The sequence below is a fragment of the Tenrec ecaudatus genome, chromosome 18, assembly GCF_050624435.1.
Source record: "Tenrec ecaudatus isolate mTenEca1 chromosome 18, mTenEca1.hap1, whole genome shotgun sequence".
NCBI lineage: Eukaryota > Metazoa > Chordata > Mammalia > Afrosoricida > Tenrecidae > Tenrec > Tenrec ecaudatus.
The window spans coordinates 59141480-59168499 of record NC_134547.1 but is presented as its reverse complement, the minus strand read 5'-3'; the positions used below and the strand labels follow the sequence as shown (position 1 = coordinate 59168499).

The 27020-nt window shown below is 45.5% G+C and overlaps 1 protein-coding gene across 4 annotated transcripts in view; it reads right to left on the bottom strand.

The window, feature by feature from the left end:
* ZFP90 (ZFP90 zinc finger protein) overlaps positions 1–23007 on the bottom strand; it is a 30832-nt gene extending 7825 nt beyond the window's left edge. The window contains exons 1-5 of one of the 4 annotated variants that reach the window (XM_075536300.1): positions 22841–23007; positions 22497–22561; positions 13659–13785; positions 13227–13322; positions 5124–8973 (exon numbers count right to left, since the gene is read on the bottom strand). In XM_075536300.1, the coding sequence (XP_075392415.1) occupies positions 7328–8973; positions 13227–13322; positions 13659–13785; positions 22497–22529 (1902 nt within the window). In that variant the 5' untranslated portion in view covers positions 22530–22561; positions 22841–23007 and the 3' untranslated portion in view covers positions 5124–7327. The other 3 variants (XM_075536299.1, XM_075536298.1, XR_012780826.1) reach the window with 3 other exon arrangements.
* Between the last annotated feature and the right edge of the window lie 4013 nt (positions 23008–27020).

Below are 27020 nucleotides of genomic sequence, written 5' to 3'. Positions count from 1 at the left end.
CCCGCGTTAAGACCTACGCGTGCAGAAGATGCAAAGAACACAAAACAGTTATTAGACTACTGAAAAGGGAAACCAGGCAAGAGCAGAGGTAATCTGTTCACAGACATGCCATCCTGCAAGGAAGATCCTCATCCAGAAGAATGGAATGGTGTGACGGCGCAGTGCAGAGATACCTGGGACCGATAGATCTCCGCTTACCTAGGCGATTGCATTCCTATGTTTCAATTCATACCCATTGTGCCAAGTAGAATAGGGGAATGGTATGGCGCCCCACCCAGCCTCGGCCCGGGAAGAGCCGGAAGCGCGGGGCACAGAGCTCCAGTCCCGGGTCGGGGCGGAGGTCGGGCCACCAGACAAGGTGCAAATGAGGGGGCCTGGCTTGGGGCGTCGGGGCCACGGGTCGCGGAAACGTACAGGCGGCGCGCGAGCACGCTAACGTGGACCCAACCCGAGCGCACCTGGCGCTGGAGGCCGGCTCTCAACGCACCGCAGCCCACAGCCAGAGAACGACCCGGAGCCGGAAGTGCGGCATCCACCGCGAAGGCTTCTGGGGAATGTAGTCTCGGCGTGATAAGCGGCCACACGTGTGGTGATTGCTCCGGGGAGGCTCTCTTCACAAGCACCAGGTACATACCTGAACGAATCCCACTCCCTACTCATAAACGGCAGGGGTCAAGAATGGAAGGAAGTGGGCTTCCTGTGGCTGCTGCTTCTCTTGAGGACACACTCAAATCGTCATGTCATAAATTCCAATTTGCATGATTTAACCCAGTGGTTCTCAACCTTCCTCATGCCACACCCTTTCATACAGTTCCTCGTGTTGTGGTGACCGGCAACCATAAAATTATCTTCGTTGCTACTTCCTCACTGTCATTTTGCTACTGTTATGAAGTGGGCAACCCCTGTGAAAGGGTCGTTTGACCCCCAAAGGGGTCTCAACCCACAGGTTGAGAACCACTGGTTTAACCATTAAAAAACAAGGTCTCCTCAACCACACCAGGCTGAGATCACCTTTTCGAATCCCTTAATCTCAGCAAATACAATTTCGGATATTAAGAATGAATCCAACCCAGTTCAAAACCTCAAACGTATCCTAAGATGCCAGCTCTGGCTTGCCAGGTCCAGGCCTGTCTCCTCCAGTGGGTTGCGCGAGTGGGAAGCAGAAAAGACGTGAGAAACAACGGTGCCCGGATGATGACTGCTTGAGGAGGGCAGAGTAGTCCACAGGTGGAGGTGTTAGGTAGCTACCATAGGGACTGGGGCATTCATTACGCATGCTCAGAGGTTTGAGCTTCTGGACAGGAAGGGGTGGTACACCTAGGTGGGCGTTACACCTGGATTGACCCATCTAAGCCAGGCGAATTTGATTCAGCCAATGGGGTCGACCAAGCCTTCCAACAGGACCCCTGAAAAGCCAGAGGTTTATTTAACTCTGGGCTCTCTTTCTCCGTGCTGCTACACAATGTAGCAGAGCTGGGCTGCGGTCTGGAGTGGCCAGGCCACAGTCTCGCAACTGTGCCGTGGGCCCTCTCTAGCTTCTGTTCCATTTACTGTAGAACCGGAAACTGCTACTATTCTCTATAAACCCACTTGGATCACAAACCAGGCTTCGGCGTGAATTCTTTCTCGTGCAGAGCCAGGGACCAAGGTATATCTCTCCTCGGAGAGATCTAACAGAGGGGTAGGGTGTGTCTAGGAGCAGCACTCCAGGGCCCTATTCATTCACCGCAGGGCAGCCTAGTTCCTCATTGGGTCCATGCAGCTATCTTCGCTCCAGGTGGTATATCTTCTGTTTTTGAAGGGGAGCCTCTGGGATGCAGCCCCCATGGCTCCTGCCCAGCCTCTGTCCCTCCTTCTCAGAACCTCCAGACACAGGGTGAGTGTTCAGCGTGGTTTGCAGGATCAGTCCTGACCTTCTGTTTGGTTAGCTTCCCCTTCATTTTCCAGGGTCTGTTCGTACTGCATCACGGATTGGCTGAAACATGGGGACTCTCGGGAAGTTTCTCACTTTGTTATCTCTCTCTCTCTCTCTCACACACACACATACACACACTCCAGAAATCCCCAAAGCAGTGGCCACCAGCTGGTAAGCGTAACAATGAGGACATAAAGATTCTAGTGGTGTTGGAGCAACAGCAATCTAGCTGAGAGGAATTCCTAAGAGGCAGAAGAAGGGTGAGCGTGATGGTGGGGCAGGAGGAAGTAAATGGAAAGATCTAGGAAGCAAAGCTATGGATATAGGTATAAACATAGGTGTATACCTATGTAAATACATCAGTTCATGAAAAATAGAGGTATTGTCCTGTGTACATATATTTATATGGCAATACACTGAGGTAGTGGATGGACTTTGGGCCTCTGATCATTTCAAGAACACCTTTTTCTAACAACCTGGCATTCTGTAATGCTCACTCTCCCAGCATGATCATTGAAGGCAAAATGGGTGCACAAGCAAATGTGGTGAAGAAAACGGATAGTGCCCAGCTATCAAAAGATATAGTGTCTGGAGTCTTAAAGTTAAACAAGCGGCCATCTAGCTGGGAAGCAACAAAGCCCACATGGAAGAAGCACACCAACCTGTGCGATCATGCAGTGTCAAAATGGGATCAGGTAACAGGCATCAGAAGACCCCAAACAAACAAAAATCCGTATTGTTGAGAATGATGTAGGTCAGAGCAAAGACCCCAAACCCTTCTGTAGATAAAGGGACATCCCCTCACAGAAGAGTCTCAAGGAAGGGATGAGTCAACCTGGGTACAATGTAACACTGATGAAACACACAATACTCCTCTGGTTTCTTGAGGCTTCCTCACCCCCCACTATCATGACCCCAGTCCTGCCTTTCACTGCGGGCTAGACCGGAGCATGTACATAGGTACAGGTAAGAGCTCACGACACACAAAATCCAGGAACAGGAATGGGAGTAGTGATACCAGGAGGGTAGGGAGAAGGAAGGTGGGGAGAGGAGGGAAGGGGGAACAGATTGCAATGATTGACACATAACCACACTCCCCACACCCACACCTACACTCCCCAAGGGGGAAGAACAACCGAAACCCATGGGGGAAGACAGCAGTCAGTGTAAGCTAATAACAATAACTGATCATTTATCAAGGGGCCACCAGGGTAGGAGGGGGTAAGGAGGGAAAAAAGAGGAGTTGATACCAAAGGCTCAAATAGAAAGTAAATACTTAGAAAATAATGGTAACATATGTACAAACAGTCTTGATACAATTGATGTGTGGATTAGTATAGAGCTGTAAGAGAAAAAAAAAAAAAAAGCTGTAAGAGCCCCCAATAAAATTATCTTTTAATTTAAAAAAAAGTGGGCATCGCCATCAGCATTATGCTTAACACCCACCAATGTATTTTACTTTTTAGTGCTGGCAGAGCTGTACCGAATACTCTAGTGGATAGAACACCTGCCATCCAGCTCTCTTCCTCATCCACCTGGCACCACGGAGAGGGGCGTGGGAGGATAGCTTTCTCCTTTGGCAATTTGAAGACAGTTTATTCTTAGACCTTTGTATCAAGCAGATGGTTTCATGAGTCTCAAATCATCTGCTTATACGGCCCTACATATGAACCAGCAATCTCATTTTGAATATTTTCTCTCATTATTTTCAGAAAATATCTTTGTGTGTGTGTGTGTGTGTGTGTGTGTAAAAGGATAAGAGTATCCCCATTGCTACTTATAAAAACCAATATTAAAAATAGTTCAATAAGTGTCCCCACATCAAGGGACTGGATACTGGAAGCTATGCTCCATAATAAACCAAAATAACCACCAAACCAAACAAACAAATAAAAACAATCTCATTGCCATTAGGTCATTTCCAACTCAGCGACGCTATCGAGCAGAGTTGAACACTCCCTGTGGGCTTCTGAGACTGTAACTTTTCACAGGAGTAGGGCACTTCATCTTTCTCCCAAAGAGCAGTGAGTGGTCTTGAATTGCTGACCTTGCGGTTGGTAGCCCAACGTATAACCATTACACCCCAAGGATTCCTGCTCCACTAGCATGCATGTATATTTCAAATACCAGTAGGTCACTCCCTCACCCCCCATGGGCAGGTTTCCTTGGACTAAGGCACAGTAGAAAAAGAGCCTGGCAATCTACTTATGGAAACTAGCTAATAAACACTCTTGAGAACCACAACAGAATATTGCTCGTTACAGTGCTGAGATGAGCCAACGTATTAATGATCACGAGTACGGAAGACCAAGCAAAAAGCCATTGTTCTATGTAAGCCCACTGTGAGTTGGAGCTGACTCAACAATGAACAGTAACAATGACAACTTACTGAACGAGTTTGGAAAACTCACTCTGAAGCTATGCATCATTTTGTCTCTGCTTGGTCACCAACCTGACCCATCACTGTAGCCCTTCAACCTCTGATCCCCTCAAACGAGCAGTTGCATGCAGCTCCGGAGCCATGTGTTAGGTTAAGAGCTGCCCTTAAGAACCCTGGGTTTGGAACCACCATCTGCTTGTACATTACTTCTGGTCTCTACTTGTTACAAAACATGTATGGTCTCTCCGTTGTAAGAAATATAAACAAGCAAAACGAGGAAATAGTTTGCTATTGGGTTTACTTAGCCCAAGAGCTCAGAAATTGACCAAGGGTATGGACCTCAGAGATGGGCGATATAAATACCTTATCCTCTCCTACTACATTATCTGGTACGGAATTGGGCTCCAGGCCTTCATCTATCCTGTCAATTCCAAATAAAGACGTTTCCTTGCCAAGTATATTGTGGAAAAATTCTGGCAAAGAACTCTGGTTGGCCTGACATACTATCGCCAAGCCTCGAGGACCATCCTGATTTACATAATGGTCCCCTTGTTTCCCTGAGATCAGTAAAGCAGGCATTGTTACAACAAAGAGAAAAAGGGAGAAAAACTTTGGGCAAACAGAAAAGAAATCCAGCAATGCCTAAAAGCACTTAGCATGATGTTGTTCAGTGTATGATAAATGGCAGCTATTAGTAACTCACCTGGCTGTGAAGTTTAGCAGTTAATCCATCCTCCTTGAGGGGCCTTTTCTTAATCTTATCCAAGTTCTGAAAATTGAAAAAGACAAACTAGCTCCCATTCAACCAAGAAGGCTATTTATTGAGAGAATACATAAAACATGACAAGGACAGATTTCGTGTGGCCCAAGAAAGCTGCGTAGTTCATGGTTGCTGGGACTAAGGCAGTCCTCTGCTCCTGAGGACTGCACGTACATCCTGAGCTCCCTCCTTGCCAATGAAGGTGTGCTGAGGTTGACTGGTTGGCTCTAGGTCAGGGTCTACATATAAACCAATTGTCTCCTTTGGGTCTTCTGGAACTAAAGTGGTTACACATTTGGCTGTGACCTTTAGGATCAGCAGTTCAAAATCACCAGCCACTCTTCAGGAGAAAGGTGGGGTTTTCTACCCCCGTAAAGAATTAGTCTCAGAAACTCACAGGGGCAGTTCTACCCAGTTCTATAGGGTCGCCGTGAGTTGGAATTGACTCGATGGTAGTTTGTTTTCGGAGCACTTTTTGGTTACAATCACACCATTCCACTATGGGAATCTCCAAACAAACTGCAGCAAAATTAGTTCCCAACACGTATTCCAGTCAATCAACCAGGGAAAGATCTGAATAGAATTACCCATAGTCAAACTGTGAATCAGACAATACAAACAAGGACTTGGTACCAAGCACAGAACATCATTGACAATTTCTTTTTTTCCCTGAACGGTGAAGGCAGATCTGCTGTTTTACAGGTGGTGGACTCACTGCAATAGACCTCTCACGTTTGTTCCCATGAACGGCTTCCCTGCCAAAAATGACAAAGAATGCTTGGGAGCGTTCTGGTGGTGTCCAGAATACAAGAAGGGCTGGAGATCCTGCGACCTGGCATGCAAAGAAGCCAGTATGGAAAGCTCCTATTATCTCTACCCATGCCACCCTTCCTCCTGACTCTTTATTCTCACTGGGAAATGTGTTTATTTTAGGGTGAAACAATTCTTGTCTGAAAGGGATTAGTGTTCATAGTTGCTTACACATGTCTACACTGTCGGTGCCAGTAAGTAGTCCAGGTCTGGAAATTCATTTAGGACAAGCCATGGGAGATGTTAGGAGTTGGCTTAAGTAATGCTTCTCTGATGGAAAAGCACCATGGACCAAGTTAAAAAAAAAAGCTATGGTGAAATATATCATGTGAACAAATACCCTATGTTTTTCCAAATGGAATCAAATGCAGAATTCATAGCAGCAGGTAACTGGTCTTATGCTTTTCATAAAATTTGGGATAAGTTATATCCTTAAGTCTCTTTTTTTCTGAGGGATCTATGACAGAAAGCTTAGGGCACTTGCTATTTCATGGAAGTGAGTCATGAAGAGAATACACACACAGAAGGGCTTCATTGTATGAAACAAATATGCTTGCTCAAAGTTTACAGAATTATTAGAGTTGGGAAAAGGACTCACCAGAAATTCGACCATCTACGATCTTTGTTAACATATTGGTTTATAAGTTTCCAACAAACCTCTTTAAACAAATCTGTGACAAAACTGCGTAAGTTTTGCTGCCTTAGACCTTTATTAATTCCCAAAGTGTTCAACTTATGGGTGCTCATTAGATGCTGTGCCTCTGCATCCAATTTACTTGAAATTTTACTTAAACCCCTCTGAATTAAAACAAGACGAGAAAACTTTTTCTCAGTGCCAAGACCATGGGGCCAAAGGTCCAGGTAAGCTGCATCTCTGCCCAGCAGAGCCATTATAAAGCTGCATCACACTGTGTAAACCACTTCACATCTTTGGTTTTCAGTTTCTTCATCTGTCCAAAGTGGTTGGACTAGTTGATCTAATTCTTGAAATATTGAATTCTTGGAAGTGGGATCGGTTTCCAAGGTAAATTTTGTCCGCGTTGCAGCTGGGACAGTTGTAAACAGTTTAAAAAATGAGTTTTGGTCATTGCTGCAGGTGTTTATTTATAAAAAGGCTGTAAACAATTAAGGTTACAAGTCAAGCTATCAAGAGTTGAGAATCTGTGCATACATATATTCAAAAGCTTTATAATGTCCAATATATAGGCATATCATTTCCAACCAGTTACATAAGACATCGGCAGTTGTTTATACAAAACCTGTAATTAGATCTAAGAATGTGGCTTTCATGAAAAAAAAAAATCACACAATGTCTACTGGCACAGTTTTCTTCACACACAACATAGAAACACACACATAATTACATTCTTATACTTTCTCTCCAGTATGAACGCTGTCATACTGTGTAAGAAAAATAATTTAGCGAAAGGCTTCTTCTGCACATTCCTTGATTTCAGGGTTTCTAGAGTTTATTTCTAGCATGAATTCTCTGGTGTTTCGTAAGAGCCGAGCTTCGACTGAAGTTTTTCCCACATTCCTTACAGACATAAGGCTTTTCTCCTGTATGAATTCTCTGATGATCATGCAGGTTGGTTTTCTTTCGGAACGCTCGCCCACATTCGTTACATTCATAAGGCTTCTCTCCTGTGTGAGTTCTCTCATGCTGAATCAGGGATGAACTTTGACTGAAAGCTTTCCCACAATCAATACATTCGTAGGGTTTCTCTCCAGTGTGGGTTCTCTCGTGCTGTGTCAGCGAGGAGCGCCGACTGAAGGCTTCACCACATTCGTTACATTCATAGGGTTTTTCTCCAGTATGAATTCGGTGATGCTCTATGAAGCTTGTACTCCTTTTGAAAGCTTTCCCACAAACATTGCACTGATAGGGTTTTTCTCCTGGATGAGGATGTGGTTGCTGGCCAAAGGTCTGCTCGCAGTCATAGTACTCCCCAGTGTGCATCCTCTGATGGTCACTGAACTCTGTATCATCACTGAAGTCTTTCCCACAATCGTTACAATGATAGGCTTTCACTTCGGTAAGCGGGCTCTCATTTTGGGTGAGAGGCGAGCTGTGCTTAAAATCTATGCTGTAGTTACTGCTTTGGTAAGGTTTGCCTCTTTTATGGATCCTCATATGTTTATAAAGAGATGGGCTCTGGCCGAAAGCTCGCCCACATATGCTACATTCAAAAGGTTTCTCTCCCGTATGTGTCCTCTCGTGCTGGACAAGGGACGAACATCGACTGAAGGCTTTCCCACATTCCTTACACTGGAAGGGCTTTTCTCCACTATGTGTAATCTCGTGCTGGGTGAGGGAGGTGCCATGCCGGAAAGATCTTCCACACAAATTACACCGATAGGGTTTCTCCCCAGTGTGAATTCTCTGGTGCTGGACGAGGGAGGAGCTGCGCTGGAAGGCTTTCCCACAGAGACTACACTGGTAGGGTTTCTCTCCAGTATGAGCGTTCTCATGCTGACCCAAGGACGAGCTGTGCCTGAAGGCTTTCCCACACACATTACATTCAAAGGGCTTCTCCCCAGTGTGAATTCTCTGATGCTCCGCGAGCTGTGTCTTCCAGAGGAATGTCTTCCCACAGTCAGTACATTCATGGTGCTTCTTCCCAGGATAAATTCCCTGATCTGTACCATTAGGGAAAGCTGCCTCTCCTTTATGAGTTTTCTCATGTTTGGTAAGTGATGATCTGTGAATAAAGGCTTTTCTGCATTTATTACACTTATAGGGCTTCTTTTTTATAAGGAGACTAGTCTGATTAAGTAAGTCTGAATTATGTTCTAAGTTGCTTCCAAGAGTATTACATTCACTAGATCCTGTTCTTGAGGAAATGTTTAATTGTGTGACCAGGTCCGTGCCTAATCTGGAGTTTTCACCAGATTTATTCTTCTCAGAATTTCCATCTGGTGTGATTATTTTCTTCTGGACATAGGCATCTGGCCCCAGATGTCTCTTCCAGGCTTCCTGGTGTCTCTGTAACTTTCTACTACTATCCAAGCTGTCTTCTTGAATGACACATGAGAGCTCATCTGTGCGACGGGAGACTTCAAATATGCCTGGCTTTGACGATTTGGCTTCCGGCCTGGTCTTCCAGTCTGAAAGAAATTCAAAGTGCAAAAATCCCTATTCTCTCCGGTTCAAACAAAGTGCTACAGTAAGAATGAGGATATGTTCTGAAATCAGTCCTTAGCCTGGGGAGAACACCCAAAGAGGGAATGTGGAGAGAGGTGACAGTAGACTTACAACCCCAGAGTGTGTTGTAAAGCGAATGGAATGGGAACAGAGTCTGACTTGCACGATCCTATTCTCCAACTTTCCTATCCATTTTACAAACCACCACAAAAATCTACCTTCCTAATGGACCCACTTCCTAACTTCTTTAAAGTCACCTATCAGATTCCATAGTGATCCTATAGGCCACAGGGTAACTGCCCCTGTGGGTTTCCAAGACTGCAAATCTTTACAGGAGTAGAAAGTCTCATTGCTCCTGTGGAGTGGCAGGTGGTTTCAAACTGCTGACCTCGTGTTTAGCAGCCCAATGCATAACCATCACACTACCAGACTCCTTAGAGGGCTGCTATCAGTTGGAATTGCTAGATAGTAATGAGGGATTTGTTTTTATGAGGCTCCAGGTCTCCAAACCCTGCCAAGTAAATCTGCAGCCAGTAATCTAACTGAAAGGTTTATTTTATACATGTGGACACAGAAGGATATCCTTCAACTAGGGAAGAAAAACGGTGGTGTGTTTATCTGAGTTCTGGCTCTACACTTACTCCGACTTAAAAAGGGTTTACCTTAGAATACCAATAGCAGAGAACAAATTTCTAGGCTCTAAGAATGGCAACTTTTGAAAACTAAGAGTAGAGAACCCTCTGGAGCGAAGGAAATAGTCCATGTTGGTAGGTTCGGGTTAAATGAATAAATGCATCTATCCAAACAACTGGAAGGTACACAGAAGAGTTCAGTATATCATTGTATGCAACTTCTTTAAAAGAGAAAAAACAAAACTTTCTGCTGGCAAGTCAATTCTAATTCAAAACGATCTTAAAGGACAGAGTGGAACTGCCCCCTTGGGTTTCTAAGGCTGTAAATCTTATAGAGAGACTGCTACATTTTTCTCCTGTGGAGTAGCCGGTGGGTTTGAATCACCAGCCTTTTGGTTAGTATTTTATCTCTTTAACTACTACCCCACATGGGCTCCTTAAAAGAGAAAAATTCTAGAACCATTAGAACTTTAGATAGGAATAAGTCTGCTAACATATTTAGGAATAAAAATATATTCATAATTTCAACTTATTTAGAAATATATTAAATATGATGGATTGACAGGGGGATCGTGATCAAGCACATATAACAAAATGTTAATTGCAGAATCTACATGTTAAGTATGTGGGTGTTTACTAATTATTTTAACTTTGAAAATATCAATAATAAAATGTTGGAAAGAGAAAACAAAACTAAAGGCTCTTATTCTCTAAAATTCTTCACCCTAGAACTGGACTCAATTCTAATCTCATAGGAGCAGACACTTGGCATGATTTCTTTTGGAAATCCTTCTCAACAAGACATTCAAGAAATGTTTAATGAAATGAACAAATGAGAATTTGCCTTCTCAGCCATACTTCAGAGCTACTAGTGAAGTATTATCTCACTGTCTTTGAGATAACCTGCAACAGACGACTCTTGCTCTAGGAGCTTGAAATCTTAGAACAGAAACAAGACTCAATATTTTGACAATTAAAAAAAACCCAAAACACATTGGATAGTATTTCAAATTTGAGTATGTGTAATAGAGATGATATAAATGGTTATCTGTGATCAAGGAAGAAGGCGATATTTATGTATATAAACCTTGAACTCAAAGAATTTGAAGAAATAGAGTATTGTATCGCTTCTTGCCCTTTTGGCTAAGAGTGAAAGTATTACCTAATAATGTAAAAGTATATGCTTAAAAAAAAAGTATTTGCTAGTTAACAGAGAATACTAAAAGAAGTTCAATCTAACAAAACAATAACAAATAACAAACAAATAACAAAACAATACTGGAAGGTATGACAGAGAACTGTAATGAGACGGAATAAGATTTTTTTTCAGAGGTCTGTGGCTTATGAAGATAAAGCTTTATAATTTAACATGGCCTAATCATTTAAGAATAAATAGAATGTGATATATCCATATGGTGGAAAATTATTCAGCCATTTGAAACAAGAATGAAGTGGGTGAAGGGAGATGTCGGACAGTGTAAGACATGACAAAATAATAATAATTTATAAATCATCAAGGGTTCATTGGGGAGGGGAGAGCAGGGAGGGAGGGGAAAAATGAACAGCTGGTACCAAGGGCTCAAGCAGAAAGCAAGTGTGTTAAGAATGATGATGGCAACAAATGTACAAGTGTGCTTGACACAGTGGATGTATGTATGGATTGTGATAAGCGTTGTACGAGCCCCCAATAAAGTGATTAAAAAACAGAAAGAAAAAAGAATGAAGTAATAATATATTCAACAACAGGGATTATTAACCTTGGCAACATTAAGTGAAACAAAAAAGATACTAAAGGCCACATATAAAATGATTCCAGGTACCCCAAATAACCAGAATAGGCAAATGCATATTGATAAAAGTAGATTAGTGGTTGTCAGGGCCTGGGGATACCAAGGAAAGAGGAGGGGGCAGCCAAATGGGCTTGGGGTTTCTTTCTGGTATGATGAAGAATATCTTAATCAAAACCCAAATCCAAATTTACTGCCATCACATTGATTCCAACTCTTAACAACCCTGGAGAACAGAGTAGAGCTGCCTCCGTGGGTTTCTGGGACTGGAACTCTTTTCCGGAGTCGGAACCCTTGTCTTCCTCCCTTGGAGTGGCTGGTGGTTTGAACTGCTGACCTTGCAGTTAGCTACCCAACCTGTAGCCCTATGCCACCAAGGATTCCTGGGAAAGCCATCATGCTTGGTACAGGAGAGGGTCAGTGCAAATGAGTAAGATCTTTGATGAGATGGGCTCAAACACAAAAACAATTGTGAGGATGTGTACGACCAGGTGGTGCTTAGTTAGTACAACGCTACTGTATAGGGTTGGTATGAGAACACAACACAGCTTGGTTCAGGATGCTGCCGATACAAATCAAAAGTTTTTTTGTTTTTTTTAAAAAAGGTAAATATTTTTCGCCAAGGAGAAACAACATGAAGAGATCAAGTAATGGGTTTAAAAGAGAAAGAAAACTAACTTGGTTATGGAGTCTGGCCCAAGTGACTACCAACTCAGTGGTGCCCAATGGTCAAAGGTAGACAGAGGCTGACATGAGTAATGGGCAAAGCAGCAAAATATGGTGGCTGGGGGTAAAAAGATGATTCGTTATTTTATACACAGTCAACATGGACTGAATGGGGCTTCTAGGTGGAGAGGCCCTGTCAGAAGGAAGAGGTGAGAATTCTGAGTCTACAGCACAGACTGAAGAGCTGCAACCAACAGAATGAAGGTGTCCTTACAGGGACACAATGTAGCGGGGAAGGCTGGAGGGCAGATCTGTTGAAGCAAGTTCACTGAGGGGAAGAGGCAACACATGCCTGAGAGCCCAGAAGCACTGGATAAGCAAGGAGGCCAGCGGAGAGACCACAGGAGCCACCCTGGGCGGGGGGCAACGAATGCAAGCACATAAAGGTGGGCCAGAAGGAGGCTGGTGCTGGTTCCTGGAAGAGGTTTTAATGTTTCCGGGAAAGAAGTCTGCAGACAGGTTACAAAAGCAAGGGACAGTCAAGGCCGGGAATGTCTCCTGCAAGTCAGAGCCACCTTACAATGACAGTGACTCCCCCACACCCTAAAATTAGAGGCGATGTGGAAGTTGGGGAATGTCTGCATGAGTAATGGAGATTGAGGAAAGTCAGAGGAGAAAAGAATTCAGTTAAGTAGGGTTTCAGGCAGTGGTTCTCAACCTTCCTAATGCTTCGACCCTTTTATAGAGTTCTTCATGTGACTCCCCAACCATAAAATTATTTTCATTGCAATATATATGTATATTTTCATTGCTACCTCATCACTGTCATTTTGCTACTGTTATGACCCACGGGTTGAGACCCTCTGGGTTAGGCAGAAATGGTCTTCACCGTCCAGGACAAGAGGGAGGTTACTTTTAAACAGGACAAAATGTACTCTTTCCTCCATCCCTCAGTGATGTCATCAACACCCTGTGGTGGCAGACCTACAAAGGCGTCACCAGGAAACCCCAAACCAAATGGCGTCAACTTCCTCTACAGGGCCTGGGGCTCCCGAACCAGCCCAAAGGTGCACCAGCCACCCGGCTTCCCTGAGCGGACCTGTCATCTGCATTAATTCCTCACTCGGTTACCTGAGCAGAGAGGTCTTTGGATTTCTCTCTCCGAGATCCATGGCTCTTCTCCTTGCTCCAGTTTGAAGATGACCTCAGGCTTGGAAACTTGGTACCCTGCTCATGGGTAAACACACAAGCTTAGATTGTTTGTGCAACTGGACAAAGAACTTTCCTAGATGTCAACGACAGTCCTTAGTCAGCAGTAACTCTGGAGCACGTGAGAGGTGCTATCTAGGAAGCCAGGCAACTACATGGCCTATTTCTAATTCTCCAAAAGAAAGACGTTTTCTCTTGAAAGCAGAATCAAAACCCCAATATGTTGGGTCCCAAAGCAATGAACAAGCTGGACCTCCACCTTACAGCTACCTAAGCTATGAGCACCACAGCCTTACTGAGCGAGAAAGAAAAGGTCCCACCCGGAGGTTAGACACCGAAGGGAGCCATTCTTACCAAGCGACACCAGGTGGCTGTAGTTCTCCAGCATGACATCCCTGTACAAGATCCTCTGAGCGGGGGCCACATGGTGCCACTCTTCCCTGGTGAAGTCCACAGCCACGTCTTTGAATGTTACCGATTCCTGTAAGAGCACATTCCTGCTTCATTAGGGATGGAGTTGACAAAACACTCTCATGCCCAATCTCTGGAACACATCACAGCATTGATCAAAAGCACTGATCACACACATTTGATTTTCTGAGAGGGTCAGAATGGGTTGTATATACTGGTGTTTAATTATATAACTTTATATAAAGTCAAGTGTAACAGGCAAGAAAGTCTGGTCTCCAAACCTGTCTCCCAGTTAGCTAGCTCTTCTTTCTTTCCTTCAGAGACAAGCCTCAAAGTCAAGTTGTTGTCCAGCCGGGGTGGCTGGGGGTGGTTGGGCAGGGAGGGTTTTCAATATCCCCATTCCATGGGAGTAAAAGTGATAACCAATGTGATTTTCCTCACCAGTCCTATTTCACTCTTCAAAAACCAAATCCATGGGCGAAGGGAGATGGTGGGGAAACCAAACCAAACCAAACCAAACCAAACCAAACCAAACCAATCACTGCTAATAATTTGGTCTATAGCTTAGGAGTCCATTTATCCTGTTTAACACACACCCTCAATTTGTAAAATATCATACATAGAAGGGGACTTCAAAAAGTTTGTGGGGAAAAACCAATGAAAAGATACTGGAATTTCCCCCCAAATTTTCCAAAGCCCCCTCGTTCCACCTCTTGCTCTTTACATTTAGCGATATATCACTTCCTCATACAGCCACTGCCGAAAACCAACAGCCATTGCCCACTCACGACTCTAGCCACCCTGCTGCCCGTGCTGCTGCTTGAACAACTCAGGCTTGTCCCAGTCCAGGTGGTTACATTTGCTATTCTCAGATCACCACCTGGCTGACAACTTGTCACCTAACATTTCTAGTGCTTCTTCTTCAGAGAGGCTGTCTTAGCACCTCTTCTAAGATACTCTCCATCATATGATCATGTTTAATTCCCCCCACAATACAGCCTCTTTCAATGTCCCAATTCTTGCTACCAATCAAATTCAAATAGAAAAGAACACGTGTACTACTGAAAATCGGAGATCAGCCAGCTGGCTAGTTGAGTTCTTCTATTGTAAACTCCTTGAGAGCAGAGATTACTCATCTTGATCAGCTGTATGCCCAGGGCTTAGAACAATCCCCAGCACAGAACAGATGCTCAAAACACACCTGGCGAATAAATAATAAATGGAACAGTTCTTTGTTCAGTGACATTAGAAGGGCATGCAGTGTTGTCCAACTGTGAACATTATCACAACAGATATTTTTCATCAAGGCATCTAGAATTTCCCTAGGATAACTAGAATGGAAATTGCCAGGTCAAAGGTCTTTTCATACTTTTACCCTACTCCAACCAGGCTTCTTCTACACCACTAAAACCAAGTCAGTCAAGTTCCCAATGCCTCCCAGCTGTTCCGAGGCTGTGGGCTGCTTTCTGCCTTGCCTTCTTGGGCCCTGTTAAGCCACGACATTTGCGACCATGCCCTTCCTGCAATATCTCCTTTGGTTCTGGTGAGTCTTCTAGCTCAGGAAGTATATAATGAAGAGTGGAAAAGACTACTGGTGTGAAGACATTCAAAGCAGAGCTGGGTCAGCTGCAACAGTAGGGGAAATAGAGTCAATTTTCTTTACTGTCGATTCTCCATTGCCTAGTATAGAGCAGGCACAAAGTAGGTATTCCACGAGTATTTAACCAATAGTTACGACTTAGTAAGAACGTTACCTGCATCTTCTAAAAAATTATGGGTATTAACGTTTTTATACTCATTTATAATGTACATCATATTTACTTTGGACGAGGCAGTTCCAGATTATCTCTCAGCTCTGGTCTTCTTTCCCTCCCAGGGCCACTGAATCATCTTTCTCTGAAATTTGGCCTTTTGCCGCTCCCCATACCTGACTTTGCCTCTACCAGGTGGACCCTCTGCCATCCATCTATTCATCCCTTCTCTCCCTCTGTATCTCTTTGCCTTTCAAGCAGAACTTCAAGCCAGTTCTTCCCAGGTCAGGAAGAGCCAATGCAGCAAACCAGGAATGGACCAGAATCTGTAAAGTGTGGGTGAACCGAGATGCTAACCACAACAGGAAAAATTACAGGTGATCACCCTGTTCAAACATAATCTCCATCTTAGAAAACAATGCACTGCGTGGCAATGGAATCGACTAACTGGCTTAGTTGGAACACTGGTGACCCGCTCAGAGACGGTATCTGACAGCACTGCGAGGAACGCGTGTCGCTCCGCCAGAGTGCTGGCAACAATCCAATTCCTGCAACCAGTCTCCTGAAAGTGCCTCCCTATGCCTCTTCCAAGTCTCCCATTCCAGAATAGCAGTTCAGTTTTCCCTGTTGTTCTGCTTCACCCAGATGTTAAAATTTTGGGTCTGTTCTGATTTCAGTTAGTCAGTCATGACTGCACCAGTTCAAATCCCAGATTCATATCATAGCATACATACTCCATTCTGACTATAAAGTCCTTTCTTTCCTCAGTTCTATCGCAAGAATCCTTGGTCATCCTTCTAGAACTAGGTCAAGGGGTCCTTTCCTGCTGAAGCTTTTCCAGATCCCCTCTCCCATCCCCTTCAGCATCTACTCCATGTGGCCATTGCAGAACTGTATTTGTTTAGTCATATATTCGTCTCCCTTATCAGTTTCTCAAATCTCCATGGCTACTATCTGAGAACTCTTCATGTCGGACTCCCCAATACAAAGCATGATGGGACTGTCCAGAGTAATCTGGGCAACTTTTCTAAATTACCCATGGAGGACCTTGTCAAGTGACCTACATAATTGGAAGAATGTTCCATGTTCAAAGGAAGACAGCATTGTGAAAAAGACCCTCTCTCAAAAAAAACACTCACTATCACCGAGTCAATTCTGACTCATAGCAACCCTATAGGACAAGGTGGAACGTCCCCTGTGGTTTTCCAAGACTGTGACTCTTTCTGAGAGTAGAAAGCCTCATCTTTCTCCCACAGAGCAGCCGCAGGGTTTCGAACTGCTGACCTTGGGGTCAGTAGGCCAATGCATAACCACAAGGCTTCTAGGGCTCCTAATACTACCCAGAGTTATTCTTAAATATAATGCAATTCCTACTTAGTTATTTTAAATATAATGTAAGGTCCCAGGATCATTCTTTAAACAGAAGTAAAACTAATCAAATTTATACAGACAGCAAAGAAACCCAGGATAAGCAAAGCACTGTATAAGAAGAATGTGGGAGGGCCTTCCAGCTCCCAACCTCAAAGCCTACTTACTATACAGTCCTGGGAGTCAAAACAGTATAGTGATAGAGATGTAGATCAGTGGAACAGAATGGAGAATGGAGATATGAATTCATCCACCTACAGACAACTGATTTTTGACAAAGGTCCAAAATACACGAAATGGGGAAGAGGCAGTCTCTTCAATAAATGGTATGCTCATGGCAGCACTAGTCAGAAGAGCAAGCAGATGGAAGCAACTTAAAGGTTCATCAGTGGAAGAATGGACAAATAGAGGGAGGGAGGGAGGGAGGGAGAGAAGGCGGGAGAGGAAAATATGAGCTGATACTAAGGGCTCAAGTAGAAAGAAAATGTTTTGAAAATGATGGTGGCAACAAATGTACAAATATGCTTGACACAATGGATGGATGCATGGATTGTGTTAAGAGTTGTACGATCCCCCAATGAAATTATTTTTTTAATGGAAAAATACACTTTGGTACATACGTACAGTGGAATAGTACACATCGCTAAAGAACGACAAAACTGAAATACCTCATGGTATGGATGGATTTGGACATTATGCTGAGTGAAGTTAATCAATCAAAAGGATAGAGTGTATATGACACCACTGTTATAAAAGAAGGGGAAAAAAGGTTTCTAAGAAAAGAAGCAGACGGATGGTTACCGGGGTGGCAGGGTAAGGGAATGAACAGGCTGGAGGGCAGACGGGTGTGTTAACTTAGGTGACGGTGAGGAGAGTACCTTTTTTGAGGGTGAAGAGAAAGAAGAAGAAAGAAAAGAGAAACAGTGGCAAAGGGCAAGCTACTGGGAGGTTTGATATGTAGTTTAAGTTATGGAATACAAAAAATGATTGTCTGAAACGTAAACTCTATAAAAAAGTGTTTAAAAAAATTTAATCGTAGAGGGAGGGTGGGGTGAAAAGGGAGAACCGATTACAAGGATCTACATGTGACCTGCTCCCTGAGGGATGGACAACAGAAAAGTGGGTGAAGGGAGACGTCGGACAGTGTAAGATAAGACAAAATAATAATAATTTATAAATGATCAAGGGTTCATGGGGAGGGGACAAAATGAGGAGCTGATGCCAGAGGCTTCGGTGGAGAGCAAATGTTTTGAGAATGAGGAGGGCAATGAATGTACATATGTGCTTTACACAATTGATGTATTGTGTGTGTGTATATATATATTAATGATGTATGTATGGATAGATGTATGGATTTTAAAAAATTAACGACTTTTGTATTGGGAAAGTGTAGGTAAAGATGTCACTACCCACCATGGTATTTTCAATGGTCTCTATTGCATATAAAAGGTGTACAATGCATAAGGAAGCCTGGAGAAAAATGGATGCATTTAAATTGAGGGGGTAACCCCCCCAAAACAGGAAAGAGTTCCACTGGGCAGTTTTTATAGTATGCAGTTTTCCCTGCTAGGTGAGCATCAACCAACTATCTCTGAGCTAGTGGACCCAGTGGCTTCACCTGGGAAGGTTCTCTCTCGTCACAGTGAACTTTTTTGTAAAAGCAGTTTTACTCGGACCTCGTTTTTTTGTGATGGCTGATTTAGGAGAACAGCATGCGGCTGTGAAATTTTGTTTCCTGCTTGGGAAAAACGCCGCAGAAACTGCTGTGATGTTGAACACAGCTTACAAGGACAGCGCTATGGGAAAAACTCAAGTGTATGAGTTGTTTCCTCATTTCAAAAAGGGTGGAATGTCAATTGATGACAAACCTCATTCTGGACATCCATCAAGTTCCCAAATGGGTGAACTGTCCACCTCATGCATTTGGAGTTCTTTCCACCAGGGAAGACTGCTAATCAAGCTTTCTACTTAGAGGTTCTGAAAAGAAAGCACCACAGTATGCAACAAAAAGGCAAAGGCCTGATTCGTGTCAGACGCGGGACTGGTTTTGTCACCACAACAATGCACCTACTCACACAGCCATCTCAGCGCACCAGATTTTGGTTAAAAAAACAGTTATGCCTCTCCTGCCCCATGCACCTGAGCTCACAATCTGTGCGACTGCTTTTTTCCCCCACAAGTGCAGGGGGACTTGAAAGGACAGTGATTTGACAACGTAGAAGAGGTGAAGAAAAAAGGAGGGAGGTGCTGGCAGCCATCCAAACAGATGAGTTTGAGAAGCGCTTCCAAGAATGGAATAGCAGATTTGACAAATGTATTAAGTGTAATGGAGAGTACTTTGAAGGAGATAAGATTGTTTTGTAAAAAATTTTAATGCAAAAATATATATATATTAAAATTTTTTTAAATGCATAGCTTCGAAGAAAATCAATTTTGTTTTTTGAGGGGTAGCCCTACGTATAGTGCTGGTGAATATTCCAAGTACTCTGTGGACTGCCAAAAAACAAACATCTCTCTCAGAGGAAGTGTAGCCAGGATGCTCCTTAGAAGAGAGGATGGGGAGACTTCGTCTCAGGTACCACACACGTTATGGAGAGAGAGCCGTCCCTGGAAAGGCGCATCACGCTTGGTAAAGTACAGGGTCAGGAGACAAGCCGTAGAAGGGCCAGGAGAGACATGAACACTTGAGGCTGGTGCAGGACTGGGCAGTTTTGTTCTGTTGCACACACTCACACTATGAGGCACAACCAACTAAACGGCACCCAACCACAAGCCAAGAACACACACCTATGTAAACTTTGTTCACTAATGGAAGTCTGGGTGGCATCAACAAGGAAACCTGGACTACTGGCTGAAAGACTGGTGGTATGAACCAATCCCGGGGCACCGCAGACCAGCCTGACAGTTCCCAAAGGTCCCAGCCTTGATCACTGCGGCAGTTCGCCTCTCCCTGCGCAGGGTCAGCACAAGTTGCGATTGGAATTACTCCACGGTAACTAGTACGGGTGTATCCCAACCTCCTGGGAAAGTGCTCGCTGATGATCTACTGATGAAATGGATGGATGGGCCACCAGGAGTCGTAGTGGGATAGAGGACTGCAAGTTGGGCTGCTGACTGCAAGATCAGCAGTTCTAAACCATCAGCCTCTCTCAAGGAACAAGCTTTCTGCTTCTGTAAGGTTCTCAGCCTCTGAAACCCCCAAGGGTAGTTCTATGCCGTCCTGTCAGGTTCCTGAGTCAGAACTGACTGGATGGCAGTGAGTTTCGTTTAGTTTTTCCATGGCCAAAGAAAAAAACCCCAAGTTCCTTCTTGTCTCACTTCCCCATTGCCTACAGCCAGCACCTTTGTCACACAGGACATTGCGGTGCTGGTGGAGAACAGTCAATGTACTGTGACAGCCTTGGAGGAAGTGCAGCTGAATCCTCTTCTCCACCCTCTTTATTTTACTACCTGCTTGGAGCCCTGGTGGCATAGTGGTTACACGTTGGGCTGCTAACTGCAAGGTCAGCAGTTCAAAACCACCAGCCAGTATTGAGGGAGAAAGACGGGGCTTTCCATTCCCGTAAAGAATTGCAGTTTAGGAAACTCAGCATCAACTCAATGGCAGTGAGTTCGGTTTGGTTTACTAGCCACTACCTAGCACGTCCTACTCACAGGTGAGTCTTCAGTAAATGCTTCCCACAGACAGAATTTTCTCTGTATTCAAAACAGCCGTTGGACCTCTGAACAATACCTGACATCCCCTGTTCCTGGAACTGTGTTTCTGCATGAGACGATCTTCCCCCTGAGATCAACTTTCTGGGTAAGCAGTCAGAGCGATTCAGTCACGAATCTTTGCATTCCTGAGAGCCATGCTTAGAGAAGGGAAGCCACTGGCCAAAGGGAAACTTCTGACTATAAATCTCCTCTGTAGGGCAGTGTTCTCCTGCGGACCCTGCCGGCTCAATACTTAGCATCGGAGCTAAGTAACCCAAGGAGCTGTCGGGGAACCGCAGAATAACTGAACCAGAGTGCTTGGGGAACCCAACTTTAAAAGTGCCGTCGAGTGCCATCTGTAACATTCACATCTCCTTTCAGCTTTCTGGAAGACCATGAGCTCCACCTTTGAACAGACTTCAAGCTCAGCATCATGAAGGAAGCATCCCGCCCCTGAAAAGAATCATCATCTCAGGTAGGATGCTAATCAAACAGATCCCCAAAGCGGTGGTGGCACACTTGCTATGCAAAAGGCCAGCAGGTGGAACTCACAAACTGAAGCAAGGAGTCAGTAAAGACTGTAACCTTGGAAGCCCTGTGGGGCAGTCCCACTCTGTCCAATAGGGTGAGAACCTACTCAAAGACAGTGGGTTTTCATAGAAAAAATGTGAATCTAAAGGTGATAATGATTTGCCAGCATCTCCTCAAACCAAATAACCGACTAGCTCTAGCCGGTCTTGTCTTTCTCCTTTAAGGCTCACCTCTGTCAACAAAACAAGATGTGAAAACATGAGTCGTGCGGTTTAGTGCCATGGACGGCTTTTCAAGGACACTATTCCCAAACCTAAAACCCAACAGGCTGCCATCAAGTCCATGCCCACTCACAGCAACCGTGGATAGGGTTTCCAAGGCTGAGGAGCAATAGGTGGGTGTGAACCACCGAGCTGGTGGTTAGCAGTCCAACCGGTTACCAAACAGCAGCACCAAGCCTCCAAGAACACTACTCTCACTGCCTCAAAAGCACAGAGTCAAACAGCTACAGTGGGTTTTCTGACACTGTAACTCTTTACAGGAGTGGAAAGCCTCAACTTTCTCTCAAGGAGCTGCTTGCTGGTGGTTCAAACTGCCAACCCTGTGGCTTGCAGACCAATGCACAATCCCCTATGCCACCAAGGTTCTCTAGGCATTTTTTTCAGATTTGAGTTTCAAGGTCTCACACACGAAGCGAACAGATCTGTACTTTTTTCCTTCCTCCTCGAGTGGATGGCCTAAAATATCATCTGTCCCATACTGGTTCACGGATAAACTTCACGTGATTCGAAAGATAACCTAAGGAGTGATGCGTCTAGAAAGCTCCCCAGGTCGACTCCCACCCCCTCAAAGAATGAATGGGTTCACAAATCACCCTCACAAGCGTGAGGGCTGGACGTGGGGGCAAGTGCAATATCACACCTGTGTAAGAGCAGAAAAGGGCCCGGGAGATGACAAACAAGTCCTCCTGGCTTTTTGTCTTCTTGCCCAAGAACGCCCATCTCCAGCCTCTTCCAAGGACTGGCCTCTTTGGGCCCTTCCTGGCACTCTGGCGACTGGCTCAGAAGCTGGCGCTCTTCTCTCCTTTAACGCCCCCCCCCGCCCCCCAGTCACTGCCCTACTGTTTTCGACCTGTTGTCCACTCTCTCCATTCCCTAACGCCATAGTCCAAAGCACTCAGGACTCTCAACACTGACCCAATCCAACCTTACCTCCTCTCCCAGACCACGCCGCTCTGCTCCCTTTCCCGGCGCAGTCCGAGCGCGCCCTGTCCTGTAGTGCAAGCCCGTTATGTCTACTCCAGACCTGGACATCATCCGCGTCCACCGGGCTTCCCGTGTGCGACCCAGCGAGGTACGGACGTCTCTAGGTGGAGAGCGAGGACTTCCCCAAACAACCTTCAGGCGGCTAGGGGAATTAGGAACGGGCTGCTCACCTGGAGCGCGGCCTTTGGTGGCCTTGGGGCCATTCCACCGCGTCGGGGGCTCGCTCCCACACGGGCTGGGGAGAGAGGAGAGCACGCACTTACCCTTCTGCAACCCCAGCCCTCAGCTCTCCCTGCCCGACCCCGCTGCATCTGCCTCAGCCCTCAGGGCTCCTCTTTGCGGAGCGAGGTGGAATGTGCGCAGATCCGCTCCCTCAATTTTAATCCTCCTGCCGCGTCCCGGACCCCTACACCTCCAGCCACGCCCGAGTCCCCAGGCAGACGGAGAAGCGCATCCTCTCACACCCCGGCCGACCCGTGGGAGGTGCCACCCGGACCCTTGCACTGGCAATCACCGCCTCCTGGTAGCTGAGGGCTTCTCACCCTCCGGCCCACCCTAGGGCCTCGGGTCGGCTTCTCCCGCCCCAGCTCCAGCCTACGTCCTCCCTTTCGGAGAAACACAAGAGTCCCCCAGAGATGCCTCTGCTGCACCGGGGCAGGACAATGGCCGCAGCTGCGGCGCAGAGCCGGAAACGCGCCTGCGCACTCGGAGCCTCACGCCCGTAACCCTCGGGGTCGCGGCAGCCACTCCAACTACATTTCCCAGGTGGCCCTGCGCGCTAGTCCCCTAGAGGCGGCCTCGGGGAACTGCAGCCCATCTCTTTTCCCCTTTTTTTTTTTTGGCCAAGTGATAGGACGCAGCGGCTGATGTCAAAGAGAATCTCAAATCTCATTTAAGGAGAACATTTATTAAGCCCTAAACAGGACTAGGACAAAGACGGATCCTAAGGATGCAGGAGACCATTAGCACAAGATCATAATGACATACAAGCATTTACAGAGTTTATGGCTTAAATAGGACATGGGAGGACAAAGGAAATTGTCAGAAGCATGACTGGTGGCAGATCAATATATCACAGTCGCAGAAGGGACGACAGAAATGAAACGGGACCACAAAAGAGCTGACAAGATGGTCCAGGGTCCTCCAACCAAGGCACTCATGACTGAGTGACCCCCATACCCCAATCTCCATCAAGGGCACACCCCGGCAAGCTTGTAAAGGAGACTCTCTTTTCTGGGCTGTTGGTGGGGAGGGGAAGTAGGACTGGAGGTGGTGGGGGCTCATACATCCATCACAATACATACATCCATTGTGTCAAGCACATTTGTTGCCCTTATCATTCTCAAAATGGAAGTTCATTTTCTAATGCACTCTGCCCAAGGCTGTACATATCCCTGCTTAGCGGTCAGAAGGAATTGAATGGAGGCTTGATCCAAGTGGGGGACTGTGCAATTGGGATTTTGGGTTTTCATTCTATTCATACCCTTTGGCAAACCTGATGCTCAGAAGTTAGATCCCAATACAGGATAAGTCCTGCAAATCTGCAAGCTTAAAAACTTCCCATCTTGACAAGTTAATAGAAAATAAAAGACACAGGAACACCATAGGGAAGACAATCACTGAGAGGTGACAACGGAGTCGCAGAATGGAGATAGGATTTAGCCAGGAATGTGAAGTTGAGAAAGATTTTATTGAGGGAAAGCGCTCCTGGGAGGAGTAGGGAGAGCAGATAAATGGACAGGAGCATCTTTAGTAACCGGGCAGGTTCCAGTTAGGTCAGGGAAACCGTGCCAGTCAGTGGGGCAGTGGGATATTTGTAGGATTTGGGTCAGGGAAATATGCAAATGAGGTGGAGAGAGCTGCTGGTGCTTGTGCGGATAAGGAAGGCTTCCTGGTGTGCAGGTGCAGAATCTGAGTCCTTCCCAGAGCAGCGTCTTGGAATGTGGGGGGAGAGGCTGCACAGTCCAGCTCTGGCCCTGAGAGGTGGGGGGAAGGGGCTGTGTGGATCCTGCCCGGAGGGATAAGCTCCTTGGAATGCTGGAGGCAGGGACTGCACAGTCCAGCAGGTCCCCGGTCTTTCTGAGAGGCAGGGGGAAGGGGTTGTATGGTCTGGAACCGGCCCAAACAATCACAAATTGTGAATCCTGGAAAATTCGACAGGACAAAAGATTTTCTTTTTCTCTCTCAAAATATACATGGAGAAAAGTTAAAAAACGGACAAGAGGAGGAAAATTAAGAGAGATAATAAGCAATATGAAGATCTGATCAACATTATACTTTAAACAAATCAATTGGGGACATTGGAAAGTCAGGAATGTGAACATGATTGTTATTTCCTGCTACAGAAGTATTAACTTGCTTTAGTTGTAATAATCACAAGGTCGTTGTACCAACAGAAAAAAAGTCTATCTTTTAAAGATTCACACTAAAACATTTATGGATGAAATAATGTCTAATTTGTTTGACAAGATTCTGGAAAAGGGGGTGGGTAAAAGTACAAGTCAAAGAAGATCAGTGATCAGGTGTTGATAATAGTTGGAACTGGATGATGGAGGTTCAGTACATTCTCTATTTTTCCCCTCCACTTTATTTTAATACTTTTATTAGAGGCTCTTACATCTCATCACAATCTATACATTCATCCAGTGTGTCAAGCACAGTTGCACATAGGCTGCCATCATCATTTTCAAAGCATTCCCTCTACTTTATTTTTCATGTTTGCAATTATTCTGAAGAAGTTAAAAATAAAGATAAATGGGGAGGGAGGGGGGGAAAAAAAAGAGGACCTGATGCAAGGGGCTTAAGTGGAGAGCAAATGCCTTGAGAATGATTGGGGCAGGGAATGTATGGATGTGCTTTATACAATTGATGTATGTATATGTATGGATTGTGGTAAGAGTTGTTTGAGTCCCTAATAAAATGTAAAAGAAGAAAAGAGAAAAAAATGATTAGGGCAAAGACTGTACAGATGTGCTTTATACAATTGATGTATGTATATGTATGAACTGTGAAAAGAATTGTATCAGCCCCAATAAATTGTTAAAATAAAAAAAAAAAGATAAAAGCTTGTCAGCTGTAGCTTGATGTTCAGTCGAGGTTCAGATGGGTGAGAACCAGGTGGTTGCTTTGATGGAGTCAGCTACCTTTTTGGGGACGGGCAGAGGGGTGAGGGCTTAGTCCCCAAGGCAGGGGGTGTCTCACACAGGGAGTGTGGCAGATGGAAGTTCTGGCCTTCTGCAGGTGATCAGGGTACACGGAGTGAGACAGCCAAGTCTGAACTTCAGGGTAAATGAGAAATTGTACGCTGGGAAGAGATGTTGGTCGGACAAGGGCTGACTCCCCACAGGACTCCTCCTTCCATCTGCCCCACCCCCACCTAATTGATAGCATGGGTTTGCGCTGACCTCACAGAGCTTCTCCGTGTCCATGGTAACTACAAAAACAGAATGCCCTCAGGTAAGTTCACTACCATTTCTCTTGGAGACAATAGTTCATAAGGTTGCTGGAGAGAGAATGTGTGACCAGATTGTGTTCATTAACACCAACATGTGTCCTGCCTGGTGGGAAGGTCACAGAGCAGGTAGGCCTATGGTGGGCATCTGTGTGAGAGGCATTTTGTACACACAGACTCATGGGGTGGACACCTATCCTCCTGCAAGACAACTCAAAACTTCTCCCCAAGTAGGGTCAAGGGTCTGGGATCTCTTCAGGAGCCCCTAGCCTATTCACTATTGACAGTAAGGCTCTAATCTTAATCAAGTGACTTCCCCTTGGGGCTAAAAGAAGGCTCCATTCAGACCTTTCCTGACTGGCCTCTCAACAAAAGCCCACCATGTTTCTTGGCAAGGGATGTAGAGAGCAGTTTGAGGAGGAGTTATTGGAGGGCTCCCACGAAGCTCCCCTTCACTGGGCTGTCCTAAGACATACACATAGGGCCTTCAGACTCACACTGCAGAAGAGGTATGCCTTAAGGAATGTTTCTTGGCTTGTGGAAGGGAGGGATTGAGGGGACCAGGCCCATAGTCATTAGGGGTTGAACTGTCTTCCCTGGAAACATGGATTCAGTTTCCAAATCTGTGATTGCCCAAAGGCTCCATGGGGCTCCCTTTTCAGTCAAAATCTCTTCTGCTGAGGACTCTGAGAGGCAAAGGGCCAGGACTCTAGTTTCAATGTCAGTTGGCTGAGAAGGTTTCATGCAGAAACAGAGAGTGAGAGAGGGCGGGTCTTGGCAGCATCTGTGTGAAGTATGGACGGCTGATCAGTTCTGTTTTTCTTCCCAGTAGCAGTGGCTCCCAGGAACCTCTCCAGCCCTGGGCACTACCACGTCCTCTACCGTGGGTACGGAGAAGCTCACGTGACCTGGCATGGGGAGACCTACTGCCTGGTTGGTGGCTATCGTTCCTTTGGGGACCCACCTCTGGCCACCTCACCTGACATGGCAGCAGAAGAGCCAATACCCAGCCAGGTTCCTGACCAGCACCGGGCTCAAAAGAGACATCTGGGTCCCATGGTGTCTGATGGGGAATTTGGCTGCCCCAGTGCCAAAATTCCACGCTTGGCAATGACAGTCAGGAAGCTGAAGTCCACCACAGCTCGCTGGGTCAACCTGTCTAACAAGTATCGCAGGCTTGCTGCCCGCCTCAGACATAGGAGACAGACCTCAGGCACTCTGCCATAGCCTTCCCCAGCCAGGA